The sequence below is a fragment of the Hypomesus transpacificus genome, chromosome 25 (genome assembly GCF_021917145.1).
Source record: "Hypomesus transpacificus isolate Combined female chromosome 25, fHypTra1, whole genome shotgun sequence".
Lineage (NCBI taxonomy): Eukaryota > Metazoa > Chordata > Actinopteri > Osmeriformes > Osmeridae > Hypomesus > Hypomesus transpacificus.
The window spans coordinates 6,042,432-6,065,610 of NC_061084.1; the positions used below are offsets into that span (position 1 = coordinate 6,042,432).

Here is a 23,179-nt window from a genome sequence, read left to right on the forward strand (position 1 = left end):
AGGTTTTTTTTATATATATATAAAAAAAAGAAATGTATTGGCTGGGCATGCTTACATGGGCTGCAACTCGTAAGCCTACCTTGATGCAAAGACACGTCCAAGGGCAGGTGGAGAAGCAAACCGTTTTCACTTTCCGAAGTCCCATAGGCTTGGATGTTTGTCAGGGCTACATGTTCTGGATCAGGGGGAACAGACGCTCGCCTGGAGGGCGAAAAAATAACTAAGGGGGTCAAGTACTCTGTGCTTGGAAAGAGCCAACATTTAAATCGTAACATTCTTTATAATGTTTAATTTAACGGGGTAGGCACACAAGCTTCACTAGACTCGTGAAGGTTGTATCGTGAATGCAGTTTCAGTATTATGTACCCCAATTCAATTATTCGAAAATTAACGAAATACGCCTAAGATTTAGGTCGAGTGTAGACCCGTGGGTCCACGTGTCTGCGCTACATTCACAAGCCATATGAAACAGTGAACTCTAGCGGCTGTTCAGGTGACTACACCATAGAGTTAATATAACATATGGTTGGTATACGAAAACTCACAAAGAAGCGAGAACTGGTAAGGAGGTGGATAGGGTTCTATTTTCCTTATTTAGGGAGACTGGGTTGAGGGTGAGGATCTAGGTGTTTATCTTATTGTTTACATGGGTTTATTTGATTTATTTGAGATACTGTAGGCCGCCGTGCCCACACTCCCGAACAGTAAGCGGCGGTGATGCACCTCTGTTTGCAAGCTGCCATAATATCGAAGAAGAAGAAGACCCTACGTCATTTAGACAGCTCTAGCCAAGCCAACATGGCGGGCACTATGTTGAGGTCGCTTACTAAACTAGGACGTCCTTCAACAAAATTGATATTAAATGGTAATTTGGTCAGCCCTGGTTGCACCGTCTTGCAGAACAGGTGAGTTACTCATATAAAGAAATGGGACAACATGTTTCATCAGTCGTTGACATGATCTACCCTTGGTTATACAATCTGTTGTCCAGCTCATATAACGAAGCTACTTACTAGCAACTAGCACGGCATTAAAGCGTACCAAACCAGCTAGCCTGTCCACCAACATGCTAAACCTAACTAGCGATCGATTTAAGCAAATATATTAAGACAATTCCGATATTCAGTTCTATGTTCCTGACTTGTCTATGTCCTTTCTTTTAGATGGAGACATACTATTGTATCTGGTCTATTTTACGTGTTCTTAGCTAGCTAGCTAGCTGTACCTGTATGTAAGATTACGTTACCGGTCATTTAAAAAGTGATAGGCTACTTTATACCGTAACAATACTTGGTGCGTGGCAATATTTTGCCAGAATGTAAACCAGAAGCAGATAGCAGTCAGTTGATAGTGGGACAGTACTCGTATTTTTTGGGAGGTATTGTTAGGAGAACATACGAACGTTTGTATCCCAGCCAGGTTACGTGCTAACGTGCCTGACATGCAGTGAATGTGAATGTATACACAACTTGACACCAGTGCACATTTGTCGGACGGGACATTGTGCATTGAGGTCAAAACCACTCTTAGCCTTTCAGCTACAATATAATGACGTGCCCTTTAACTATGAAAGTAAGAAATGTTTATGTGGTCCTGTAGCTAGAAAGTATCAACGGCATCAGTAGCTGTTATCCCAAATTCTCGGCCCTTTTTGCTGTAAAAGGAACTTTCAGGAACTCGTCCAAACGTCTGTGCTCGTCCCTTTTGTCGAGTAACGAGTGCTTCTTATTATTTAACGTAATATACTTTACATAGTTCTGGGGACAGTTTGTAATGCTAATCTAAAATTGTACCCTTCACCAGTTGTATAGAAGAAAGCTCCTACTCCACTTCTCGTATTGGCCAGCTGCTGCCTAGTCTTTCAAGAAACAGAATATTGGATTTTGTAATGTGGGTACTTTTGTTTTAGGCAGAAGCAATGGCAGCCAGATGTAGAGTGGACAGAGCAGTATGCTGGAGCCGTCATGTACCCTTCTGCCATCACCGCAAAATGGACCCCCCCGCCATGGAATGGTATTACCCCATTCTTCCTGTGTAGTAGGCATTGCTGTATTTGGGATTGGTTTGGTCAAGCTTACATTCTTAGCTCAGCGTAACGTAGAATAGACTGCTAGATAGTTCTATTCTCCCCATCTTAATGTCAAAATCAGCGAGTCTAATGTCGGGTTACCCACGACTCAGCGTCACTATACACGTCCTGCCTCATCCTTAGACATTGACCCCCCCATGGAGAAGGAGGTGTCCAACCTGACCATCAACTTCGGCCCCCAGCACCCCGCGGCCCACGGCGTGCTGCGCCTGGTGCTGGAGCTCAGCGGGGAGTCTGTGAAGAAGTGCGACCCCCACGTGGGCTTGCTGCACCGCGGCACCGAGAAGCTCATTGAGTACAAGACCTACCTGCAGGTAGGGACGGACTTGTGTCCGTCTTCAGGGGTTCTACGTAAAAAAATAAACGTACTTTGAATCCCTTCAAACCTTGAAACCTGTGCTTCTGGTGTCGTGGGTTTCAGGCACTGCCGTATTTTGACCGGCTGGACTACGTGTCCATGATGTGTAACGAGCAGGCATACTCCCTGGCCGTGGAGAAGCTGCTTAACATCCAGGCCCCGCTCCGAGCACAGTGGATCAGAGGTGAGGGTCGCCTCAAGAGGCCGTGCTGAGGAAAGTTGTGCCCACTCTAGCTTAAACACCTGTTGTCATAGCTGCAACATGATTTCAACCTCAAAGAGCCTTGTCCAGGGGCGCAGGTGGCTCACCGGACTCATGCGTGCACCATTTTAGGCCAAGGCCCCGCGGCAGCCCGGGTTGGAATCCGGCACTTCACTGCATGTCATCCCCTCTCTCTGTCCTCGCTTGCTGTTTTCTCCCTCCACAAACACACTGTCTTTGTCATAAATAATAATAAACGGGGAAGTGCCATGAAAAAATATATAAAAAAAACAAAAAAGTCAGTTTTTTGCCAGGATTTTACTTTGACCTACTCCATCCCGGACACTAGGAGGTAGCAGAGAGCCACAGTTGATATCGTGACACTGCAGACTGACACACTCACTGTCTTCCCCTGCACGTCGCACAGTTCTGTTTGGAGAACTGACCCGCATCCTGAACCACATCATGGCCATAACCACACACGCCCTGGACATCGGAGCCATGACACCCTTCTTCTGGCTGTTCGAGGAGAGGGAGAAGATGTTTGAGTTCTACGAGCGCGTGTCGGGGGCCAGAATGCACGCTGCCTACGTCAGGCCAGGTGGAGTCCATCAGGTAGGCTGGAGGGGCGAGACGCGTATTTACCCAGGGCCTCTTTGGAACTTCCAATCCAGTGGTTCTCAACCCTGGTCCTCAGCGACTCCCCCGTCCTGCACGTTTTAGTGGTTTCCCTCTTCCAACTTGGGTCGTTTTCTAGCTCTGCAGAAGCCTGGTGACGACCTATTCATCAGAGTCAGGTGTGTCTAAAACATGCAGGACAGGAGGTCCCTGAGGGGTTAAGAACCACTGCTCTGACCTGTGTTAGATGGGCATTTCGACGGCTAGGCTCACAAGCTAAGTTAGGGAAGCTGCCAAGATGGTGGCCGTCGAGCTAATGGAAATATCTCTGTCACCTAGGACATGCCTCTGGGTTTGATGGACGACATCTACGAGTGGTGCAAGAACTTTTCGATCCGCATCGACGAAGTGGAAGAGGTATTTAAGTGCACGCACTCGCAGCGTGCATGCGATACTGTGACCCTGTGTTCAGATGAGGGCTGCGGGAACCTAGATGTGTAACGTTGTCCCACTCCCGCGCAGATGCTGACAAACAACCGCATCTGGAAGAACCGTACTGTGGACATTGGGATTGTGACTGCAGAGGAGGCACTCAACTACGGCTTCAGGTAGAGGGGGTGAACCATACACACGGATTCATTCTCTCTCTCTCTCTCTTTGTCTCTCTGTCTCTCTGTGTCTCTGGCACGAGTAGGCTATAGGCGATCTTAGAGCATGCCATAACACACTTCGGTTGTGGATACTATGTCCATGCGTGGCAAAATTCATTGCCACTTTTTTGATATAAAACCGGGCTATACGCTTACTCACACACAGTTACTCACAGACTTACTCGCTCACTCTGTGTGTAAAATGGAGAGTCCGTATGGCGGGACAAACACACTTAGATGCTGACCTCACACCTCTGATTCAAAAATGACACGCGTGGCGGCGTCGGATTTGCAATTTGTTGGTTGGCGGGAAACTCGGTGTCAAAAGTCCTCCTCTGTCTATGCAGCTCTCTCGTTTTTTTCCCCTCTCTGTGTACGTGTAACGAGGGAGATAACAAGCCATGTCTCCCACGTGCGAACGCAGTCAGCCAAAAGCGCAGCGTCGTTATGTCGGCGTGTAAGTTGTGGTCTGACAGTCTCTGGGAGGGTGGCGCTGCCCTCCAGTCCTTCCAACTGCCTGCCAACCCTTTGCGAGGCGACCGTGCTCTTGGTTTTCTCTTTCTATATCTCTGCCACACATCTCGTGTAGCTGGTTTTGAAACCCCCCCCCCCCCCCCCCCCCCCCCCCCCCCCCCCTCCGTTCCCATCTCTCTTACAGTGGCGTGATGCTGAGGGGTTCTGGTATCAAGTGGGACCTGAGGAAGTCCCAGCCCTACGACAAGTATGACGAAGTGGAGTTTGACGTCCCGATCGGCACCAATGGAGACTGCTACGACAGGTAAGGAGCGCACACACGCGCATGCGGCAAGGTTGCCGTATACACCTTTCCTGAACGCCCACCTTTCCAGTTTTTTTTTTTATATTATTCACCCCATTTTGATCAAGCTCCTTGGTCAAGGTGGACAACAGCACAGTGTATGACCTCTCCCTCCCATCCCCCTTCCACTTTCTTTCTCCCCCTGTTCCTCCCCATGTCCTCTCTCTCTCTCTCTCTCTCCCCTGTCTCTCTTTCCCCTCTCTCTCTTTTCTCTCTCTCTCTCTTTCATCTCTGTCTCTTTCCTCTCTCTCTCTAACTCTCTCTCTACCTCCCTATTTCCCCTTTCTATATCTCTCTTCCCCTTTTCCTCCCCCTTTACATCATCTGCTTCCCTATCCCCCCCCCCCCCCCCCCAGGTACTTGTGTCGGGTGGAGGAGATGAGACAGAGCCTAAGGATCATGCTGGAGGCTCTCAACAAGATGCCAGCGGGGGAGATCAAGGTGGACGACGCCAAGGTGGCTCCGCCCAAGAGGTCTGAGATGAAGGTGGGAACTGCCAGGACTAGGAGGCCTCCATTTAAAGGAGCAGTTCACCCAATTTCTGTGTTGTAAATAACCTGTCGTTTTTGTGATAAAGTGTGATTGGAGTCTTGGCTGGAACTGTTTTTCCACTTCAATATCGATAATATATAAATATAATAATATAAATATATAAGTTTAATGTATATAAATAGTATACGCTTTTTCTATTTAGTAAATCTGAGGGTGAATTGTTTAATATATTTCTACAGTGACTAATGTAACATTGTTTGTTTCATCTTTTCAGATGTCCATGGAGTCACTGATCCATCATTTCAAGCTGTACACAGAGGGCTACCAGGTACCGCCAGGGGCAACCTACACAGCTGTGGAAGCCCCCAAGGTGAGACACTCACAACTCAGATATTCAAGCCATGCTCCACATCTCACACTGGTCGCCAAAGGGGGTGATTCTGCTTTCACGCAAAATATCTGGGAAACAATGTCTTGAAATGATTGAATATTTTTCATTTTGTAACTGTACACAGTTGATCCAAAATGTGTGTGTGTGTTCCAGGGAGAGTTTGGTGTGTATCTGGTATCAGACGGCTCCAGCCGACCCTATCGCTGCAAGATCAAAGCCCCAGGATTCGCCCACTTGGTATGGAAGTCCCTGTGAATTATTCATGAACTTAAATAGTTTTTCCTCAAGGCTACTTTGAGTTCATTAGGAACATATTACTACGTTGAATAAGTCCATTGGTAATTTTCACGAAACCTTGTGTTGAAGGTGGAATGTAGTACTCTAATAATTGTTTTTGTTATTATTATTATTTTTAGCACATCACACTCGATATTTACATAACCTCGGTTATTTAGTTTCAATAGTTTCAGTGTGAAGACACTTCTGTCCTCAATCTTAGAACCATTTTGCTTAGAGTCTCACACTAGACAATGATGCACAAATGACCAGTGGGTCTGCTTGCAAATAACCACACTGTGCAGACAATTACAGACAATGTTAAGACCTTGCAGCAAAGAATATGTGATACACAACATAATACACAACAACATTCCCAGAAAAACACAAAAAGAGAAGCCTCTAAATGAATGCTATTTTTGTTTTCTAGGCTGGTCTCGATAAAATGGCCAAAGGACACATGCTCGCTGATGTCGTGGCCATCATTGGTGAGACCATATTGTTCAATCTATGATCAGTTAAGAACTGCATTATAGCTTCTGGTCAATGTCGGTTTGACGGTGGTATTTTCATCTTAACAGGCACGCAGGACATTGTGTTTGGCGAAGTCGACCGTTGAAACTTTGAAGAAGTCGGCTCCACAAATGTAGATGGTTTCCCCTTCTTACTGTACCTTTCTGTCTGTCTGTCTGTATCAGGCTCTGTAATCCGCTCACTGCAGCATCAGTGATGCCCTGACAGACAACTCCACTCGTAACCACCGCTGTATAATGACTGATAACCTAATAAATATTTTATGACCGAATCACAACTTCCTGGCCTCTGTTTTAGCACTGATGAAGATACTGTGGTGTGAAGAGAGGTGAATGAGGGAAGTGAAGGCCTAATTGAAAGAGAGTAGTATCTGATCGCCGTGGGGGATTGCTGTCTTACAGCTGAAGTAACAAGCACAAGATGAACTATACAAAAAGAACAAGAGCCAATATCAACAGTATCCTCTTGCATGCCTAGTCGGTGTAAAACATGTCCAAGATGTATACCATATTGCTGTCCATAAAGTGCCTGCAAAGAATGTACACGTTAAAGTGAACCCCTTTGAAGGTTTTCCGGGAAAGGGCCAACATTGTTCAAACAGTTGTCAAACTTAGAATGGTACAGAGCGGTATGACGCAACCTCAACACATCTGAGTGTTAATCCTTCCTTTGATGCGCTGTGGCAAGAGGGAGTGGTCTGATCGAAGAAAATGGACTCATCTCAACCACAACTTCCCCCCTATGTATGTGTATCTGTGTGTGTGTGTGTGTTCACTTCTGTTGTCAGTTTCCCAGCCATCGTACTCTGTCAGCCTCCTGGCTCGCAGAGCTATCAAACGTTTTGGTCAAAAGTTGACAGGTACGCTATTTCAGCAAAGTGATTCACAGCCACTCTCAATGATGGGAAGACCCTGGCTTATCTCAGTCTTTCTACTCTGGATGAATTTGGGCAGTGCTGGTGAGTAGACTATGGCCGTATGTTCATGGTTGGTTAGAATGTGGTTATATTCTATATATTTATTTTTGTTGTTGCAATGATTGGATCTTTGGAGGTAAATGATGTAGATGGTGAGAATGTTAATGTTTTTGTAGTTGGGTAAGGAATACGAAAGTATGTTCCATAAGTACTAAGATTATACGGTTGGGGGGTTTACGTCACAAACGATGTTAACATTTTTAACATTGTTTTTTCCATTTAATAATCTTAACATCTGTGTTCTCAAATGTTTTGGGTATTTTATCCACATTCTCAATCAGTGTTCATATAACAGTATTGCTTGTCATGTACCTCATATTTCTCTGGAAATGGACACTTCCTGTTTCCTGTTCATACTAAACCATTCTCTTTTATATTCTAGGTTAAGAGACCATATAGTTCAGCATATAATTTCTGCATCCATTGAGAATTTCCAAAATGTCAGCATTTTATAGTTTTCACACCTGCTAAGACACATTTCCTGAACCTTTCACCCAAAACTGCTCAAAATTAAACCACACTTTCAGACAGCCAATCAATAAAATAAACTTTCCAGAGCAGTCTTTAGACACTGCATCAAATGTAATTATTTATAATTGTTATATTTAGATAATTATATATTTTAGATAATAACATAACAATATATCATATAATTGTATAAGATAAAAAGGTATGGTATTCATAATATAAATACATTTAGGACTACAGGCATGTAGTTACAGATTCGTGTTTAGTTTTTAGTATAGTAAATGCATTTAGCAACAAAAAATATTGTTATCACAACAGTGAATTGTAAAGACATTGTACACTGTAAGGACCGTTGTGAAAGTAATGCACTTTTGAATGTCTGTATATTCAGCATTTGCAGTAAGTCATAAGAAAAAAAATCATTGAAAACCCCATTACAATACACCCAAACATATTGTGCAACCACAAAATCAGTAAGAAATCCATTCTGCCTCAGCATCAAGTCTTTGTGCTGGGTCCAGCCAGAGGACTTTGTCCACAGCACAGGCAATATATAATACAGGCAACTGTGAACCCTGCTTCATCTACAAAAACATATTCATGGAGGCTTATAATGGAATCCAATTCAAACATCTATAAATAGTCCAATTAAAATACGTAGTTTAATACGTAATACAGAAAGACAGACTTCTGTAGTGGTTTATTTGTATGCCCTCCTGATTCCAAAAACTACAATTTTAGTGGAGCTTACAGAAGTAGTACAGGCTGATAGCATAAAATGATACTGTAAGCATTAGAGCTAAAAGTGTACTGTTATAGTACTTAGACATATTGATATTGTAGATCTTTGACCCTTTCAGAGTTGTGCTCAAAGGGTACGTCATGTGTCCTCTCTTCTCTGTATCAACAGTGTCAGCCTCAATACCAAGGCAGTCTTTCGAAATGTACACTGCTCAACAACTCTAAGTAGCAATAGTGACCACTGTGTTGTAGTGACCTTTGCTGTCCATGTTTACCTTTTTGCATCACATGTGCATCACCGTGCAAACTGTGTTTTAGTGAGGGACAATGTTTTTTTTGCTAAAATAGTAGATGTGATCTGCAAATGTTGTTTAACTACATGAACTTGTGACAGAGTGGTTCAACAAATGGGTTTAAAATGGGTTTAGACCATTGGATATTTGGTTCAGATCATGGGGTTTAGTGTTTTTGCAATTGTATAAAACTGTAACAGTTATGGAATGGAAATTTATGGACACGATTACAGTATAATCAGCTTTCTCTTTCAGTTATTTTTTTATTAAATGAAAAAAAGATTAACTATGCCTATAAAATTGACATGTTATATTGCTGAACATAAACTTGGGATATAATATGGTTTGAAGCTGTATTGATGGTTAGTTTGTTATCAAGGAGTTTTTTAGATTTTTTTCCCCCAAACACAAATAATTTAGTTAAATTATAAGAACCAGGATTATTAAGCAACACAGTGTGTGTGAAATGTAATTTGCAGAAATATGCTTCTCACTACGCACAGACACGCGGTAGCAAGATAAAGATTTCCTTTAATGATGCACAACACTGGCACACATGTACTGGATCGTTATGTACATCAAATACAGACAAATGTACTGCCGTACGTATAATGTTAGAAGAACATCGAATGTCTGTGAGAAAAAGAAAAAAAAGAAAGCTGTTTTTATTTAGCTCAGCACATACTCAACCAGAAAGAGGAAACCAGAAGACATGATTAACATTTTGTAGATAACCACATGATATTCTCCATCTTTTACGCAGGCGTGCAAACATCTTTGGTTTACATAACGGCCAGTAAACGGTAGAAAGTGGTTGTTATAAGTTGTCGATGACTTATAAAACATCTGAACGTGACATTAGCCTTTGAGTGACCAAATAATAGAGACGTTTATTTTCCTTTGTTTCCAGCCGCCCTTGTGGAACCTGAAATCTGTTACGTCCTGGATGGCATCCTGTTTCTGTATGGCATCATCCTCACGGCCCTTTACTGCAGACTCAGGGTAAGTCCTCTCATCCTCATCCATCCGTCTCCTCCGTGTACCTCCCGCCAGTCTTTCAAAGCTCCCCAGGTGTGGCTGACACCAATATAGAGACATAACTCTGTTTATGCTGCCCTTAAATGCATTCACCTAAATAGACCCAACAACTCCTACACAGCTGTTAGCTTGTGATCATATTCAACATAGGAAAGCCAAGTCGGAATCATGTTAAATGAACATGTTGAAATGTACACACTTGATGATTACATAGACACTGAACAGCAATGTTGTGGTGGTCACTTTTTAAACACGTTTTTTCTTACCAACAGATGAATGCAATGAGGCAGCAGCCAACGGCACCGGTAAGAACACATTTGACACGTCACTTTATATCATGCACGCACACATCCACAAAGTCACACTTCTATAGCTTCTCTCTCACCCCGTCTTTCGGCAAAGAAACTCAGCACCCAGAAAATAATATCACAATGACGAATCTCATCTGAAGCAATAGTTCCATTGCATTACAGTTTCTGCTGTGTTTGACAGAAAAGAGGTAGTGTATCTGGTGCATGACACTCACAAGTGTATTGTATTGGTCATTTTTTGAACGTGTTGAGCATTTAAAGTGTACGTTGCATGTGTTTGTCTGACCAAGAGTACTTTTGTCTCCCATCACAGAAAGAGAGCATCTACGAGGTAAGTCCTTTATGGATGATGAGGAGGAGGACGTCGATGAAAAAAAAGTAGGGGAAGCAATATGAGGAGGAGAGATCATCTAAATCTCTTTCACTGTCCCTTCCCTCCTCTCTCTCTCTCCCCTTTCCCTCATAATTTCTCCTCTCCCTTACTCCTCTCTCTCTCTCTCTCTCTCTCTCCCTCTCCCTCTCCCTCTCCCTCTCCCTCTCCCTCTCCCTCTCCCTCTCTCTCTCTCTCTCTCTCTCTCTCTCTCTCTCTCCCTGTCCCTCTCTCCCCCCTCCCCCTCCCTCTCCCTCTCCCTCTCTCTCTCTCTCCCTCCCTCCCTCTGGCTTCCTCTCCCTCCCTCCCTCTGGCTTCCTCTCTCTCTTCCTCTTTCAGGGATTGGACCCACGTGCCCAGCAGGACACCTATGAGGAGATTGGTAAAAAGAAAGGACTGCAATAGTGGAGAAGGAACATGGATGACAGGTGGTAATCTTGGATGTCTTTACGTCATTATTTAGGACTTCTTTTTATTTTAATTTTTTAGCTTTTTTCTTCTATTTGCCATATCTTATGCTGTGAAGACTACATTTTGTAAACCAATTTTTATTTTACCCTTGTAAGTGATAGAGACAAAATGCTCATATTTGTTCAAATATCATGACACAAGTGTGAAAAAGAGAAGTTGAGCAGAGTGGAAGTTTCAATGTTGTTTCCTTAGAGTATGAAAAACTTATCTGCCTCCTTCTGCTTATTTTCGAGAGGGTTCTAACATACATATAAAACAATGAGGTAGCTGTCTGTGGTGTGTACTCGCTTCACACAATTAGCTGCTTCCACTTTCAGGTCCTGGTACCATGGCAACTAGCCCTAGCCTCCGACCAGTCTCTGTCCGACTCATTTCCTGTACGGAGCCACACCATTTTTTTTAGGCAATGTGTATTTTTTGTGTGTATGTGTGGTCATTTGTTCCTGTATGTTTTTGGTGTGTCAGTCACTCTTAAATTAGTTTGTGTGACTGCATGTGTGAGGGTGATATCTTTTTTTTTTGTTTAAAGGGATGATTCTATAGATGACAGTAGAATGAATGTACAAGACGCAGGCATACTAAGATGATAGTTGAAGAAAACATCAACAACACCCCCACACACACACACCCTGAAATGTTTATCTGACACCGACAGTTTGTGCTTGTATGCATAGACACAACGCACATTAACTACAATATAATAACATAATACAGTATGCTTACTAAAGTCCAAACCAAACCTGAAAAAAATATTTACGTAGCATTGTGTGTGTGTAGCGCTGAGTTTTTAAATGTTTGTAGGCTACAGCTACTCTGTAGCTACTCTGATTGGTCTCATCCACCTCTAACTAAATGTGCTTGGGGCTGTTACCTACTGTAACTGTTTCATAAAAAAAACCTGGCTTTTTAACACGGCATAAAGTGGTCCAGTGTTGTTCAAAACAAAGTTGTCAGTCTGTCTATGGCTATTTCAAGGATCCTCAAACCAATTAAAACTTTCTGAAACTCTTTTTAACTGTGTTTTATACTTTGTTGTTAGTTTTACTTTGTGATTCAACTGAACGCATTACGAGTTTCCACCTGCGACATTCCACCTCACATTTGACTGTCGAGCTGCATTTTGTGCATGTAAGAACGAGAAAATAACTGTCGTGGTGCATTGGCCAAACTGGAATGGCGACTAAATGTGTTAGTGTGTGCGTGCGTGTGGATCTGCTAGTGAGAGAGGAAAAAAGGGAGAGAGAGGCGGGAAGGACTTCTTGCGACAGGTGTATCCGAAAAGACAGGTACACCCATCCTACGTCGTAGACAAACAGTTTTCGTGACGCCTCACTTACATTTCGACATTCATGTCAACTTGGTCAAGAAATATGGATAACTTCGCGCAAGGAGAGCGCTGTTCTTAAGTATCTTCAATGACAGGACGCTTGCCAATTGGATCATTAAGGTAACTCAATCTGTTTAGTGGAATAAAGGGCCACCTTCGCCAGATTCTACACGGGCGGATATGCAGTAAACATGATTGGGACCAATTTGCCGATTTGTGTGGGGTTCGTTCCAACTGGAGTTCGACACACCTGTTGAATGAAGCAGCTGGACTCGCGGTCTGTGACAGATAATCGATCAATAATGATGTCGCACCCGGGCGGGACAACACTACGTCTGTGGTTACTTTTTACATTCAGTAAGTACTTTTATTTAGGCTATGTTAGGCGACTACTCACGATAAACGACATAATGCAATACATTTTAGTTTAAAATGCTTTTTCATATCAAGAAAGCGAAAATAAACCACGCCTATCTAATACAGCCCATTGAATGTCTAATTTAATAAAGGAAATATGAATAGTGTTAAATGTGGAAACTTGTCTGTAGCCGACACCTTTGGCTATTGTCCAACTTCCACGGAGAGGCTTGAAGATATAAGAGAGATGAGAAAAGTCTATGGTAGTGTGGGGGGGGGGGGAGTCTGGTATTTCTGGTTTAACAGGTTACTGTTGATCAGTGCCCCTCCTTCCTGTCTGTGATTCAGGTTGACTGGGGCGCTATTAGTGCCCTACACACGACAAACGGTACAAACATATTTTGTTTGTTGCAGGCTATACGTGTCATAACAGATTTTCTAGTAGAAACACTTTTGTGTGTGTGTGTGTGTGAGAGAGAGAGTGTGAGTGCACTCTTCACAGTGTGTTCATCCTTAGAGAGGATGACAGACAGACAGACAGACAGACAGACAGACAGACAGACAGACAGACAGACAGACAGACAGACAGACAGACAGACAGACAGACAGACAGTCAGTCAGTCAGTCAGTCAGTCAGTCAATCAGTCCAAACACAGTCTGAAAGCTAGTGCTATGCCAGTAATGTTGTATTGGCAGATTCCACTCTAAACGTCAGGGCCTTACCTTCATCTCCATAGACTTACCACAGAAACACACACACAAACACACACAAACACACACACAAAAACACACTGTTAGTGTAGTTACACCAAGTGTGCCGGTAAATGTGAATCACCATCTTGTCTGCTGGCAGTACCTGAACTGCATGGGACACTACAAAAAAGTAAAAGTATACTGTAAAACACTAGACATGTAAACATCTGTATATTGTATAGTGATGAAGTGTTTTGTCCGTCACTTCATTAACGGAGTGACTAAGTAGGGGGTCAGATGGCTGAGCGGTTAGGGAATCTGGCTATTAATCAGAAGGTTCCCGAAGCAGAAGGTTCGATACCAGGCTGTGCCAAATTATGTTGTGTCCTTGAGCAAGGCACTTCGCCCTACTTGCCTCAGAGGGAGTGTCCCTGTACTTACTGTAAGTCGCTCTGGAGAAAACCAGACCACAGTAAACAACGACACAACACTGGGTCTCAATCATGTCTCTCTCGGCTCTGAAGGACCCTCTTTTATAGGGCACAAGAAAGTCAACATAGTGACAGTCAGGCAGTAATTGTTTTACAACAGTCACAGAGAAAGAGATTCACAGCTCGCAGCCCATGACCACTCTCAGGGCAGAGAGGGTGATCATGGGAGGGGCTCTCCCTGTGGTCATCACAAGGGAGTTCATTAGAACAAAAGTTTAACAAGCAACGGATGATAATCAGGGTCCCATTCTACGTGGCCTGTCTGTGTGTGAGTGAGTGAGCGAAGATCACATGAGATGACTGTGTGAAGTTTGTTAGTGATGTCCACACCAACCAGGCCAGGGAGTTTACAATGCAAACAGTGCATTGTGTGTGTATGTGTGCGTGTGTGTGTGTGAGAGAGAGAGAGAGAGAGAGAGAGAGAGAGAGAGAGAGAGAGAGAGAGAGAGTGTTTGCTATTTAGGGTCTCTCCGTTGAAGCAACATATCTTCCTTTCCTCATCTCCTTACCACCGACTGGGTTTCATACCACCTTCTCATCGGACCCTTCGAAATCCCTCCAAACCTGCGGCTTCTTTTTGCATGCCTGCTGTCCTTAATTCCCTGAAGTATACCGAAGGATTTAAAGAAAGTGTCAGTCTTCAAGTTTGGCACACTACATAGATTAAAGACAGTGGGTTATCACTTTTATAAAGTCTTGTATAATCTAAAAAGTATTTAAAAGTCATTTAATCTGTTCGTTAGATGAGTCCAACACTGACTGAATGCACTTTGTGTATGTTAGATTGTGTAACCCCCTAATTTGTATTTTGTCCCTTCCCTTCTCCTGTTCCCTCTCTCTTTTCCCCTCCTCCATTCGGCCTCTCCTGTGCTCCCCTCTATTCCCCCTCCCCCTCCTGTCCCACTCCCCCCTTGTCTTCTCTCCCTCTCTTCCCCACCTCCTTCCTCTCTCTACTTTCTCTCCTACCCTCCCTAGTCTCCCCACTCCCAGTAGCTGTGGCTCTGGGGGACTTTGTGGAGCCCAAGACCCCGTTCACTCTGCGTTCCCTGGCCGAGATGGAGACACGTCTTCCCTGCCGTTTCCAGGTGGAGGAGGGCCAGGTTGTGGTTCAGGTCACTTGGACCAAAGATATGAGCGATGGCACCAAAGAGTCCATCATCACTGCTCACCGCACCGCTGGACAAACTGGTAGGCGGTCCTTTTGCTCGACCTCAACACAGTTTCAATATCGATCTACAGTGTGGTGCTTTTCCAACCAAGTACTGTGATGTTCAGTGATGTTAATGATCTTTTGACAGACAGTAATCCTCTAGTTTTTTCTCTGGCCACTCTTCTCCCTCCCTGCCTCTCTCTCTCCTCTTCCTGTCTACCCTTCTTTCGGCCTGTCTCTCGCAGCGTTCGGTCTGTGGTCCAGTCGTGTGCGGTTCAGCAGCAGCGATCCCACGGTTGACTCCTCCATGATCATCATGGACACGGATCTGTCCGACGAGGGAAAATACTCCTGCAAAATCAGCACCTTTCCCTCTGGAAACTTTGACATCCAGCTCTCACTCACAGTGTGGAGTAAGTCTGTCATTTTCATGTCCTATCTGTCTTTTTTTTAAGGGGGCGGGGGGGGGCTTCATATGTAGTTGCTGTGAATGGCTCGAAGCAGACAGCTGTGGTGATTGTTGGGATGTTATATCCATGCTACCCCAGCTAGTTTGTGTTAGATCTGTTTGCTGATGTAGCTTTGAGAATGAAAACATGTGGGTGGAGTCCAACAGTTGTTTTTCTACTCCAAATGTCCAAGCCAGTTTCTGCAGCTCTGGATTATCTCTTTGATGTTTATGAATTTAAGCCTAATTATAAAACTATGCATTATTGGATTTTTTTGTTTCACAAAAAGCCTTTCAAGAACCATTTTAAGCCTCATAAGATCGAGAGACATTAATCTCCACCCTATTCTCACGTGCTCGAGAACTTCCACAACCTTTCTCGACTCTCATCTCAACCTTTGACCCCCCACAGGCGTGCCCATATCCTACCTGGACCCTGTAGTTCTGGAGGAGGGCCAGTCCTTCCGAGTCGCCGCTTCGTGTCGCGCCGTCGGCCACCCCCCGCCCACCCTCTCCTGGGACACTGACCTGACCGGCCAGTCGACCAACCGGACATTAGAGGGGGGCCCCGTATCTTCCTACTTCTCGCTGCACCCCCTGCGGAATATGAACGGGCAGAAGCTGGACTGCCTGGTTCACCACCCGGCTCTGGATCGACCTCGCAGGATAAGCAACAACCTCGTCGTTCATTGTAAATACGCTAAACCACTGTGCTTCATGTGACAAATTAGGGGTGGCTCAAATCCTTGAAAGGTATGAAATTCAAACATTGACTGTACGTGTTGTCATAGGGAAAGGTTGAGAAGGATCCAGTCTCACGCAAACTGTGTGTATAAACACATCCTCTCCATGCACACCACCCAGTAAAGAGACACAATTAAGTTAGACAGATACATCTTTCTGGGATTGTATCCATTCAGCAAAAGGCCCAATCTTTTTGTATTCATTTAGTCAAGTTTGTGTTTCGTGTTTTGAATAGTTTACCTTGACCTTCGTTAGCGGGGATTAGTAGGCAAAAAAGGTTCTGCCATTCCAAATCTGATTGCTAATGTGTTGTAGCATTATATGAAGTGTCTCCTGCAATCATATAGCTGGCTAATGGAACAATTGATGTGCTTGTGTGATCTTCAGATCCCCCACATGTGGATGTGTCTGGGTTTGATAGAAACTGGTACGTGGGGCTGGAAGGAGCTACGCTCAGATGTGAGAGCGGAGGAAACCCCAGTTCTCACAGCTTTATCTGGACGAGGTATAGTGACACCTGGCTGACTGTACCTTGATGATTGATTTCCTGTCTGGCTGTTCTGGCTGACTCAGCTTTTCTGGTCTGGTTTTCTTGCTCCTCCGGTGATGATGTTTCTTTTCCCAGAAGTACTTTTTTTACGAAACGTTTAAGGTATGACTTACTTGACTTCGGGCTTGTTCTTTAACGTTTGAAGGCCGCTAAGTTGAAAACTCGTCTGAAAGAACCTTAAGAGCAAGGGAACTAAAGTAACGACACGTTCAAGTTTGTCAAAAATGCATACATTTGCATTACATTTACATGACGTTATTTGATCTGTATTTTTGTGGTGAAAATGTTCTTGTTTTGTATATTTAGGTAACTATCCCTTACACTGCCACAAGTGGTCTCTGATGACACTGCATGTTTCTTCTCCCTAAAAGGATAAGGGCTACAGTACGATGAATTCTGTTTTTGAGAGCTGTAATCACATGTCAACCTGACATCGCGTGAAGAACGCTTGAGTCATTAAAGGGCGCTTCCTGAATGAGATTAATGCAGTCTCGAGGTGTGGTGTATGGTGAGGAGATATGGGTCACTGTAGAAACAAAACTCCAAAAGCCACAGTTAGGCCTAGGGATGGCCGTGAGTCAATTAGTTCTTAAAACGTAAGCACACTGTAAGTGTATTTTGGAAAGAGTTCAGCTAAAAGTCATATGGCTGAACACATTTGTGTATGAAGCATGCGTGTGTTTGTGTTAAGTCTTAATAAAGCATGTGACACTTTTGTATGAAGCCAGTTAGTCACAGGAACACACCTAAAGGAACCAGGGTTACTAAGCCACAAGGCCTACGCACAAATACGTGTGCACACACTGATGGACACACAAACACACACACACACTCATGCACAGCGGTTGCGGCAGTGGACAAACCTGTTTTCTCAGTGTACTAGCCAATGCAAAGTTAGTGAAGTAATTCTCAAGTCACGGTGTCATGTTGCGGCTTGTGCAGAAAGCCGACAGAGGAAGAAGTTTCACACGAAAAAGGGAGGGAAGGGGGGGAGAAAAAGAGGAGTGGGCCCTGGAAAGCGGGGTGGAAGAGAGTGAAAGTGCGAGGATGAAAGGAGGTGTGGAGTTGGAGTAGGAAAGGAGGATGAGGACTGTAGATTTTTTTTCAGAGATTATCTTACACAGCATCAGTGGCATATGTAAAAGGGATTCTCTCTGACAATAGGCACACTGTTTATAGTTCCAGAACAAGTAACAATCTGGTCAGAGGTGATAGAATATGGAGTTCTTGTAACATTTTCTTTTGAGTAACGTTGAACTACATATGCCTACAGCACTAAATGGTACACTCAACAACTATAAACTAAAGGTTCGAATAAATATTTGTTTCTGACTGGGTTCAGGATAGGTATGGACAGTTGGGGTGTAGCTATGGACAGTTGGGGTGTTTGACATTGGCTACAAACCTCAAGCACCCAATGATCCCCTGGTTGGTTACAGACCACACCTTGAAAAGAGTCTGTGTATGTGAAATGTTAAGCGGTTAGGTGGGTGCTATTTTGTCCCCCTCATTTTGGACGAAGGTAAATAACTGAACTGTTCACTTCTCTGTTAAATGTACAGGAAGTGGAATGCTATGCCAACCATGTTCTATATGTTCCTGCTGTTTGCAGAAAGGGCGGAGCCTTGCCAGAGGGTGTGATCCCGCAGAATGAATCCCTCCTGTTTGGCCGGCCCCTCAGCCTGACGGACGCCGGCACCTACCAATGTGTGGCCAAGAATGTTGTAGGGGTGGGAAAAGGAGCTATGGAGGTCATCATATCAGGTAAGACTACTTTGTTTCATTCATATAGTTGAGTCAAGCATGTATCATTCCATAAAAAAGGGCAAGGTAAAAGGGCAAAAAAAAGTCTAACCCATGAAATTCATGATGATAGCCAAAAAGGTGTTTGCAGATCACATTTACATTTTGTAATTTATCAGACGCTCTTATTCAGAGCGACTTACAGTAAGTACAGGGACATTCTCCCCGAGGCAAGTAGGGTGAAGTGCTTGCCCAAGGACACAATGTCATTTTTCACAGCCCGGAATCGAACCGGCAACCTTTGGATTAATAGCCCAACTCCCTAACCGCTCATCTATCTGACCCCCATGATGTACAGCATGCGCAATTGCTAGTTTCGCACACAACGTACCTAACCTGCTTTTAAAACAGTACATGTACATGTTGTGCAGCTTGTGACTGTCACTTCCTGTTTGTGCGCCCCCTCCACCAGACACACCCCAGGAGAAGACGATGTTTGACGACCTCATGCTCCCCATTGTGGGCGCGGCCGCAGGCGGCCTCCTGATCATCATGCTCATCATTGTCATCAGTGTCACATGCCACCACAAACACAAGAGCAAGAAACTGAAGAAGGAGCTGACTGTAAAAAAGTGTGTTTTCAGTGTCACTTGACTTCTCTCTTCACTTATTTGTAGACCATGTTTTGGGATCTGTTGGTTTAACAACGTTCTCACGCCTCTCTGTCTTGCAGGGAAGAAATTTGCAGTCTTACCCTGTCACGACAAGCCTCCTTCAGGAGAATGAACTCTGTCAGCACGGATGCCAGAGGACAGGTATATCACGTTTCAGAATATCACTGCCTGTCCCCAATAGTGGAAATGTATGAGCCACACAATGGGACCATATAGACATAGATCAATCCCTCTTTCAGTGTAAAAAAGTCATCAATGTGTTTTTTTTGTCCACATCAAAGCATAATTATATGTCTATGTTTTCCCACTCCATTTCTGGATCAACATTTCTCATTCTCCAAGAACTCAGTGATTATTATCACCCCTCGGTTTTTTTCACAGACGGAGGAGAATATCCCTCTGAGAGTGGAGGGGACCCTGCGGACTAGTCTTTCCTCCTTGGCGGTCAGTCTACAAATCAGTGTGTTTCTGCATGCGAAGCGGGAGACGGAGGCTTTAGTCTCCAGAAGCCTGGCGGCTAGGTTCTGAGGCAACACACCTCAACATGAACTCTCCCTATGTATACTTTCACAAACCTTTACATACTTTTATACAAGCATATAGCACGCACAGTCAAAATGAGACTAGACCTGGGCTAAAAATACATGGGAACTTGGACATTTTAGTTAATTTGTCAATTAGGGTATTGCTAGAGAGTCATTACACAGATCAATGACACACGTTGTGACACAACGTCATTTTTCACAGCCAGGAATCGAACCGGCAACCTTCTGATTGGTGGCCCGATTCCTTAACCGCTCAGCCACCTGACCCCCATTCGACTCCCAGACGTTATACCATTGCTACTTGGGAACCATGCATTATGAGCAATTTGTGTCCCAATGCAAGAAAAAATGTATTGTTTGCCCAGTTTTATCACTGCTTTGGGGAAAATGAAGCAGTATGAACTATCCATATGAACCATATGAACTAACGTTCCAAATAAGTCATTCAACCCTGTGTGGGTGACTTCAGGTTGTTGAGCTGTATCTTGTTTACTTACACCACTCTCTTCTACTACTTTCTCTGTTTCCTCATCAAACAGGATCAAGCTCGCTGCCGAGACAGTCGTTCTACTCTGTCTGGCATTAGGTACGGAGGGGGAGGGGGAGTGGTGCTGGACTACCTGGGCCGACCAGTTATCTACAACAACTCGCGGAGGGGGAGAGAGAGAGCCCTGGAGAGGGACGAGGAGAACCGAATGAGAGTGGAGTCATATGTGCAGAACAGCACTATGTCTCTGGTAAGAGTGTGTGAGGGCTGTGTGTGTTTGTGTGTCTGTCTGCGCACACATATCTATGCAGAGGTTCGTCAATGCCTTTCTTTGTGCGGATCAAATGATATGCCAGCCAAAAACACTTTAAAGCCAGCTCGTCACGTCAATTGAGATATTGTCCCTCTCTCCAGGAGGAAAACCACCTTCACCCTCCTCTCCACCCCTCTTCCTTTTCGATGGAACAGTCCGGCGAGCTTCACAGGTCCTTGAACGGCAGTGCTATGATCCCAGCAGAGGGGGGTTTGAGGCAGGGGACTGTCAGCAGGAACCACCAACACTCCCCTCTGAACCTCAACTACCCCCCAGTGACGGACGATGAACAGGACGAGGACGAAGGTGTGGGCGAGGTCCAGGGCGGTCAAAGGAGCCCCGTGGACGAGGGCAGGGGGGATGACCGCTACAGCGAGACCAACAGCTCCCAGATATCGGACGTTCCAAACCACCAGCACTACCAGCAGCAGCCCAACGGCACCCTGAGACCCAAAGCTACCGGGATCAATCCCCACACATCCACCATACACAAGGCCCAGATTGTGTAGAGGATAAGGAACAGCCAGGCTGTGTGTGTTCGTGTGTGTGTTTTCACATTGTACTCGAACCAGTGGATGAGATTTAGGGGACTTTACCTGGATTGGATCTGCACACGCTGACACTGAGGATCTCGCAGTTACCCGCTCTTTTAGCCTAACGTGGATTGGATCTGCACACGCTGACACTGAGGATCTCGCAGTTACCCGCTCTTTTAGCCTAAGGGAACCGACCAAACATTCTCGGGGTGAATGTAATTGGTTGCCGTGACTGTGTTCATTTGGGCTATGCAATATGGGATTTGTACAGTACCTGGTGGAATACCTCTGTCAGTTGGCTGTCCCTCCTCACCACACCTGACTCGAACAGATCTCCTCCACCTTAGCCTCAAGCACTGAGACATTCTTGATGACTCCTTAATTAGCAGCCGTGCATACTGTCAATAGGAACTGAAATCTGAAGGTTGAGAGACCAGGTTTTTACATGGACTTCAGCCCAGATGTGTTAGTATTGGAATATCCATTGTCATTTGGGTAACTTATACCGGAACTTTTGCCTGGAAAATAACCACTCTAAGCCTGACTGGTTCACAGGTTTCTTATGATCTTTGACATTACCCTCTACATTACCCCCTACATTATCTCCTATCCTTTGGATCAGACTATGTCCTGGATGGAGCACTCATTAATGGAGAGATTGTAAGTGGTTGGATTTGTAGCAAAGGGCAACTAAGGTAGACTGACACATGGATAGTTTTAGGACTTAACAGTTCTCAAACTGTGAACACTGTTACAGCATGCATTTGCATGGGTCAAAGTGTTTTTTTGTTACATTTTTTGTGAAAGTTCATCAAGCCTTAGGGTTGTGTTGTCGTATTAAAAAGCTCACAAAGAACTTGCGATGTGCCAAATCAAACATATGTTAAGACAAAGAACCTTGTTTTATGGGCCAATATGAAGTATTATTGTGTTTTAAACACACATGCATTGTAATGGATTATTGTCAATAGTGTATGCTGTAAATGGGTGCCTATTAACAATTGGGACAAGTTGTGCTCTTTTAACCTTCCATAGATGTTTCTATATAGTTTACTATCAATATGTTTAGAAATCAAGTAATTTTTATAATATACTACAGCATTTTAGCTTACATACTAAAATGTTAGTTTACACTGCCCCCTGCTGTGTACTGATTTTAAGTGCATGGAGCTTTTTTAGAAATAGCTACCAACAACTATGCCTCTTCAAAATATTATACAAACAACAAAACAATCCAATCTATAAATGTAAAACTGGCTTTCTGTGCTTTGCTTAAACTAATCTTGTATGCATGTAAGCTCATCAGTATACATAGAGCTTGTGTGAATTGCTTATTTCGAGAAGGTCCTCATTGTGAAATCGTTCTTGGGGTTTATGTCACTGTTTATGGACTGGGTGGACCTTTTTCATGTGTTTGGAGTGACATCATGTTCTGTGACCTGTTAAAAATCCAGTAAAAAAATCGTTCTGTTGTGCTTTATGATAAACATGACTGTAAGAAAGCAAAGCAATGCACGCGATGGGATTTTGTCCAGAAAGTTTCTGGTTTGAGAAACTCCAAAATGCAGAGTGGCTTTTTTGTATTTGGGTAGAATATAAATATTTCCTCTGACCATTTCCTATGGGTAGCTACATATGAGATGGAAGCTTTTACCTAGCAGTCTTGCTTTAAAGTGTAACAAATCAGAGATCTCAGTTCCAGAATAATGTCCCCCCCCCCCCCCCCCCCCCCCCCCCCCCCCCCCCCCCCCCCCCCCCTTTATTACGCCTCCTAGAGTTAATTTGCGACACAGAGATCTCAGAGTAGCCTATATTTCGCTTCCTTCTGCGCAGTGATCAGGGACGGACTGGGAGTAAAACTAGGCCCTGGACTTTGATCCAGACTGGCCCACCAGAACCGGTCCCGTATACGCCACCACAGCGAGCGCCCTGCTAATGCATGCATTCTGTGCCTGATGCTGATGTGATGCTAGTGAGGGACTTCCGCGCGCATAGAGCGCAAGCGATTTTCTTTGGATGATTTGAG

General features: G+C 44.3%; 3 protein-coding genes across 5 annotated transcripts; all 3 read left to right on the forward strand.

Annotated features, from left to right (window-relative positions):
- Positions 1 to 774: 774 nt before the first annotated feature.
- Positions 775 to 6,698, forward strand: ndufs2 (NADH:ubiquinone oxidoreductase core subunit S2). Its single transcript, XM_047048849.1, has 13 exons — positions 775 to 905; positions 1,910 to 2,013; positions 2,213 to 2,403; positions 2,511 to 2,631; positions 3,077 to 3,264; positions 3,607 to 3,684; positions 3,790 to 3,875; positions 4,576 to 4,695; positions 5,091 to 5,220; positions 5,501 to 5,596; positions 5,771 to 5,854; positions 6,324 to 6,381; positions 6,475 to 6,698. Exons 1-13 carry the CDS (start codon positions 799 to 801, stop codon positions 6,510 to 6,512), a joined length of 1,401 nt encoding a protein of 466 aa, XP_046904805.1. The 5' UTR covers positions 775 to 798; the 3' UTR covers positions 6,513 to 6,698.
- A 470-nt stretch (positions 6,699 to 7,168) lies between these two features.
- On the forward strand, positions 7,169 to 12,105 carry LOC124486945 (high affinity immunoglobulin epsilon receptor subunit gamma-like). 2 transcript variants are annotated; one of them, XM_047048852.1, is made up of 6 exons: positions 7,181 to 7,385; positions 9,816 to 9,907; positions 10,216 to 10,248; positions 10,568 to 10,585; positions 10,964 to 11,052; positions 11,413 to 12,105. In XM_047048852.1, exons 1-5 carry the CDS (start codon positions 7,325 to 7,327, stop codon positions 11,027 to 11,029), a joined length of 270 nt encoding a protein of 89 aa, XP_046904808.1. In that variant the 5' UTR covers positions 7,181 to 7,324; the 3' UTR covers positions 11,030 to 11,052; positions 11,413 to 12,105. The 2 variants fall into 2 exon arrangements, with proteins under 2 accessions (XP_046904806.1, XP_046904808.1); XM_047048850.1 differs by having other exon boundaries at positions 7,169 to 7,385; positions 10,964 to 12,105.
- Positions 12,106 to 12,312: 207 nt separating this feature from the next.
- Positions 12,313 to 22,758, forward strand: nectin4a (nectin cell adhesion molecule 4a). Of its 2 annotated transcripts, none has more exons than XM_047048847.1 (11): positions 12,313 to 12,779; positions 14,939 to 15,151; positions 15,359 to 15,526; positions 15,974 to 16,252; positions 16,693 to 16,810; positions 18,468 to 18,619; positions 19,071 to 19,230; positions 19,332 to 19,413; positions 19,654 to 19,716; positions 20,357 to 20,554; positions 20,719 to 22,758. In XM_047048847.1, exons 1-11 carry the CDS (start codon positions 12,680 to 12,682, stop codon positions 21,124 to 21,126), a joined length of 1,941 nt encoding a protein of 646 aa, XP_046904803.1. In that variant the 5' UTR covers positions 12,313 to 12,679; the 3' UTR covers positions 21,127 to 22,758. The 2 variants fall into 2 exon arrangements, with proteins under 2 accessions (XP_046904803.1, XP_046904804.1); XM_047048848.1 differs by having other exon boundaries at positions 12,313 to 12,542.
- Positions 22,759 to 23,179: the final 421 nt, after the last annotated feature.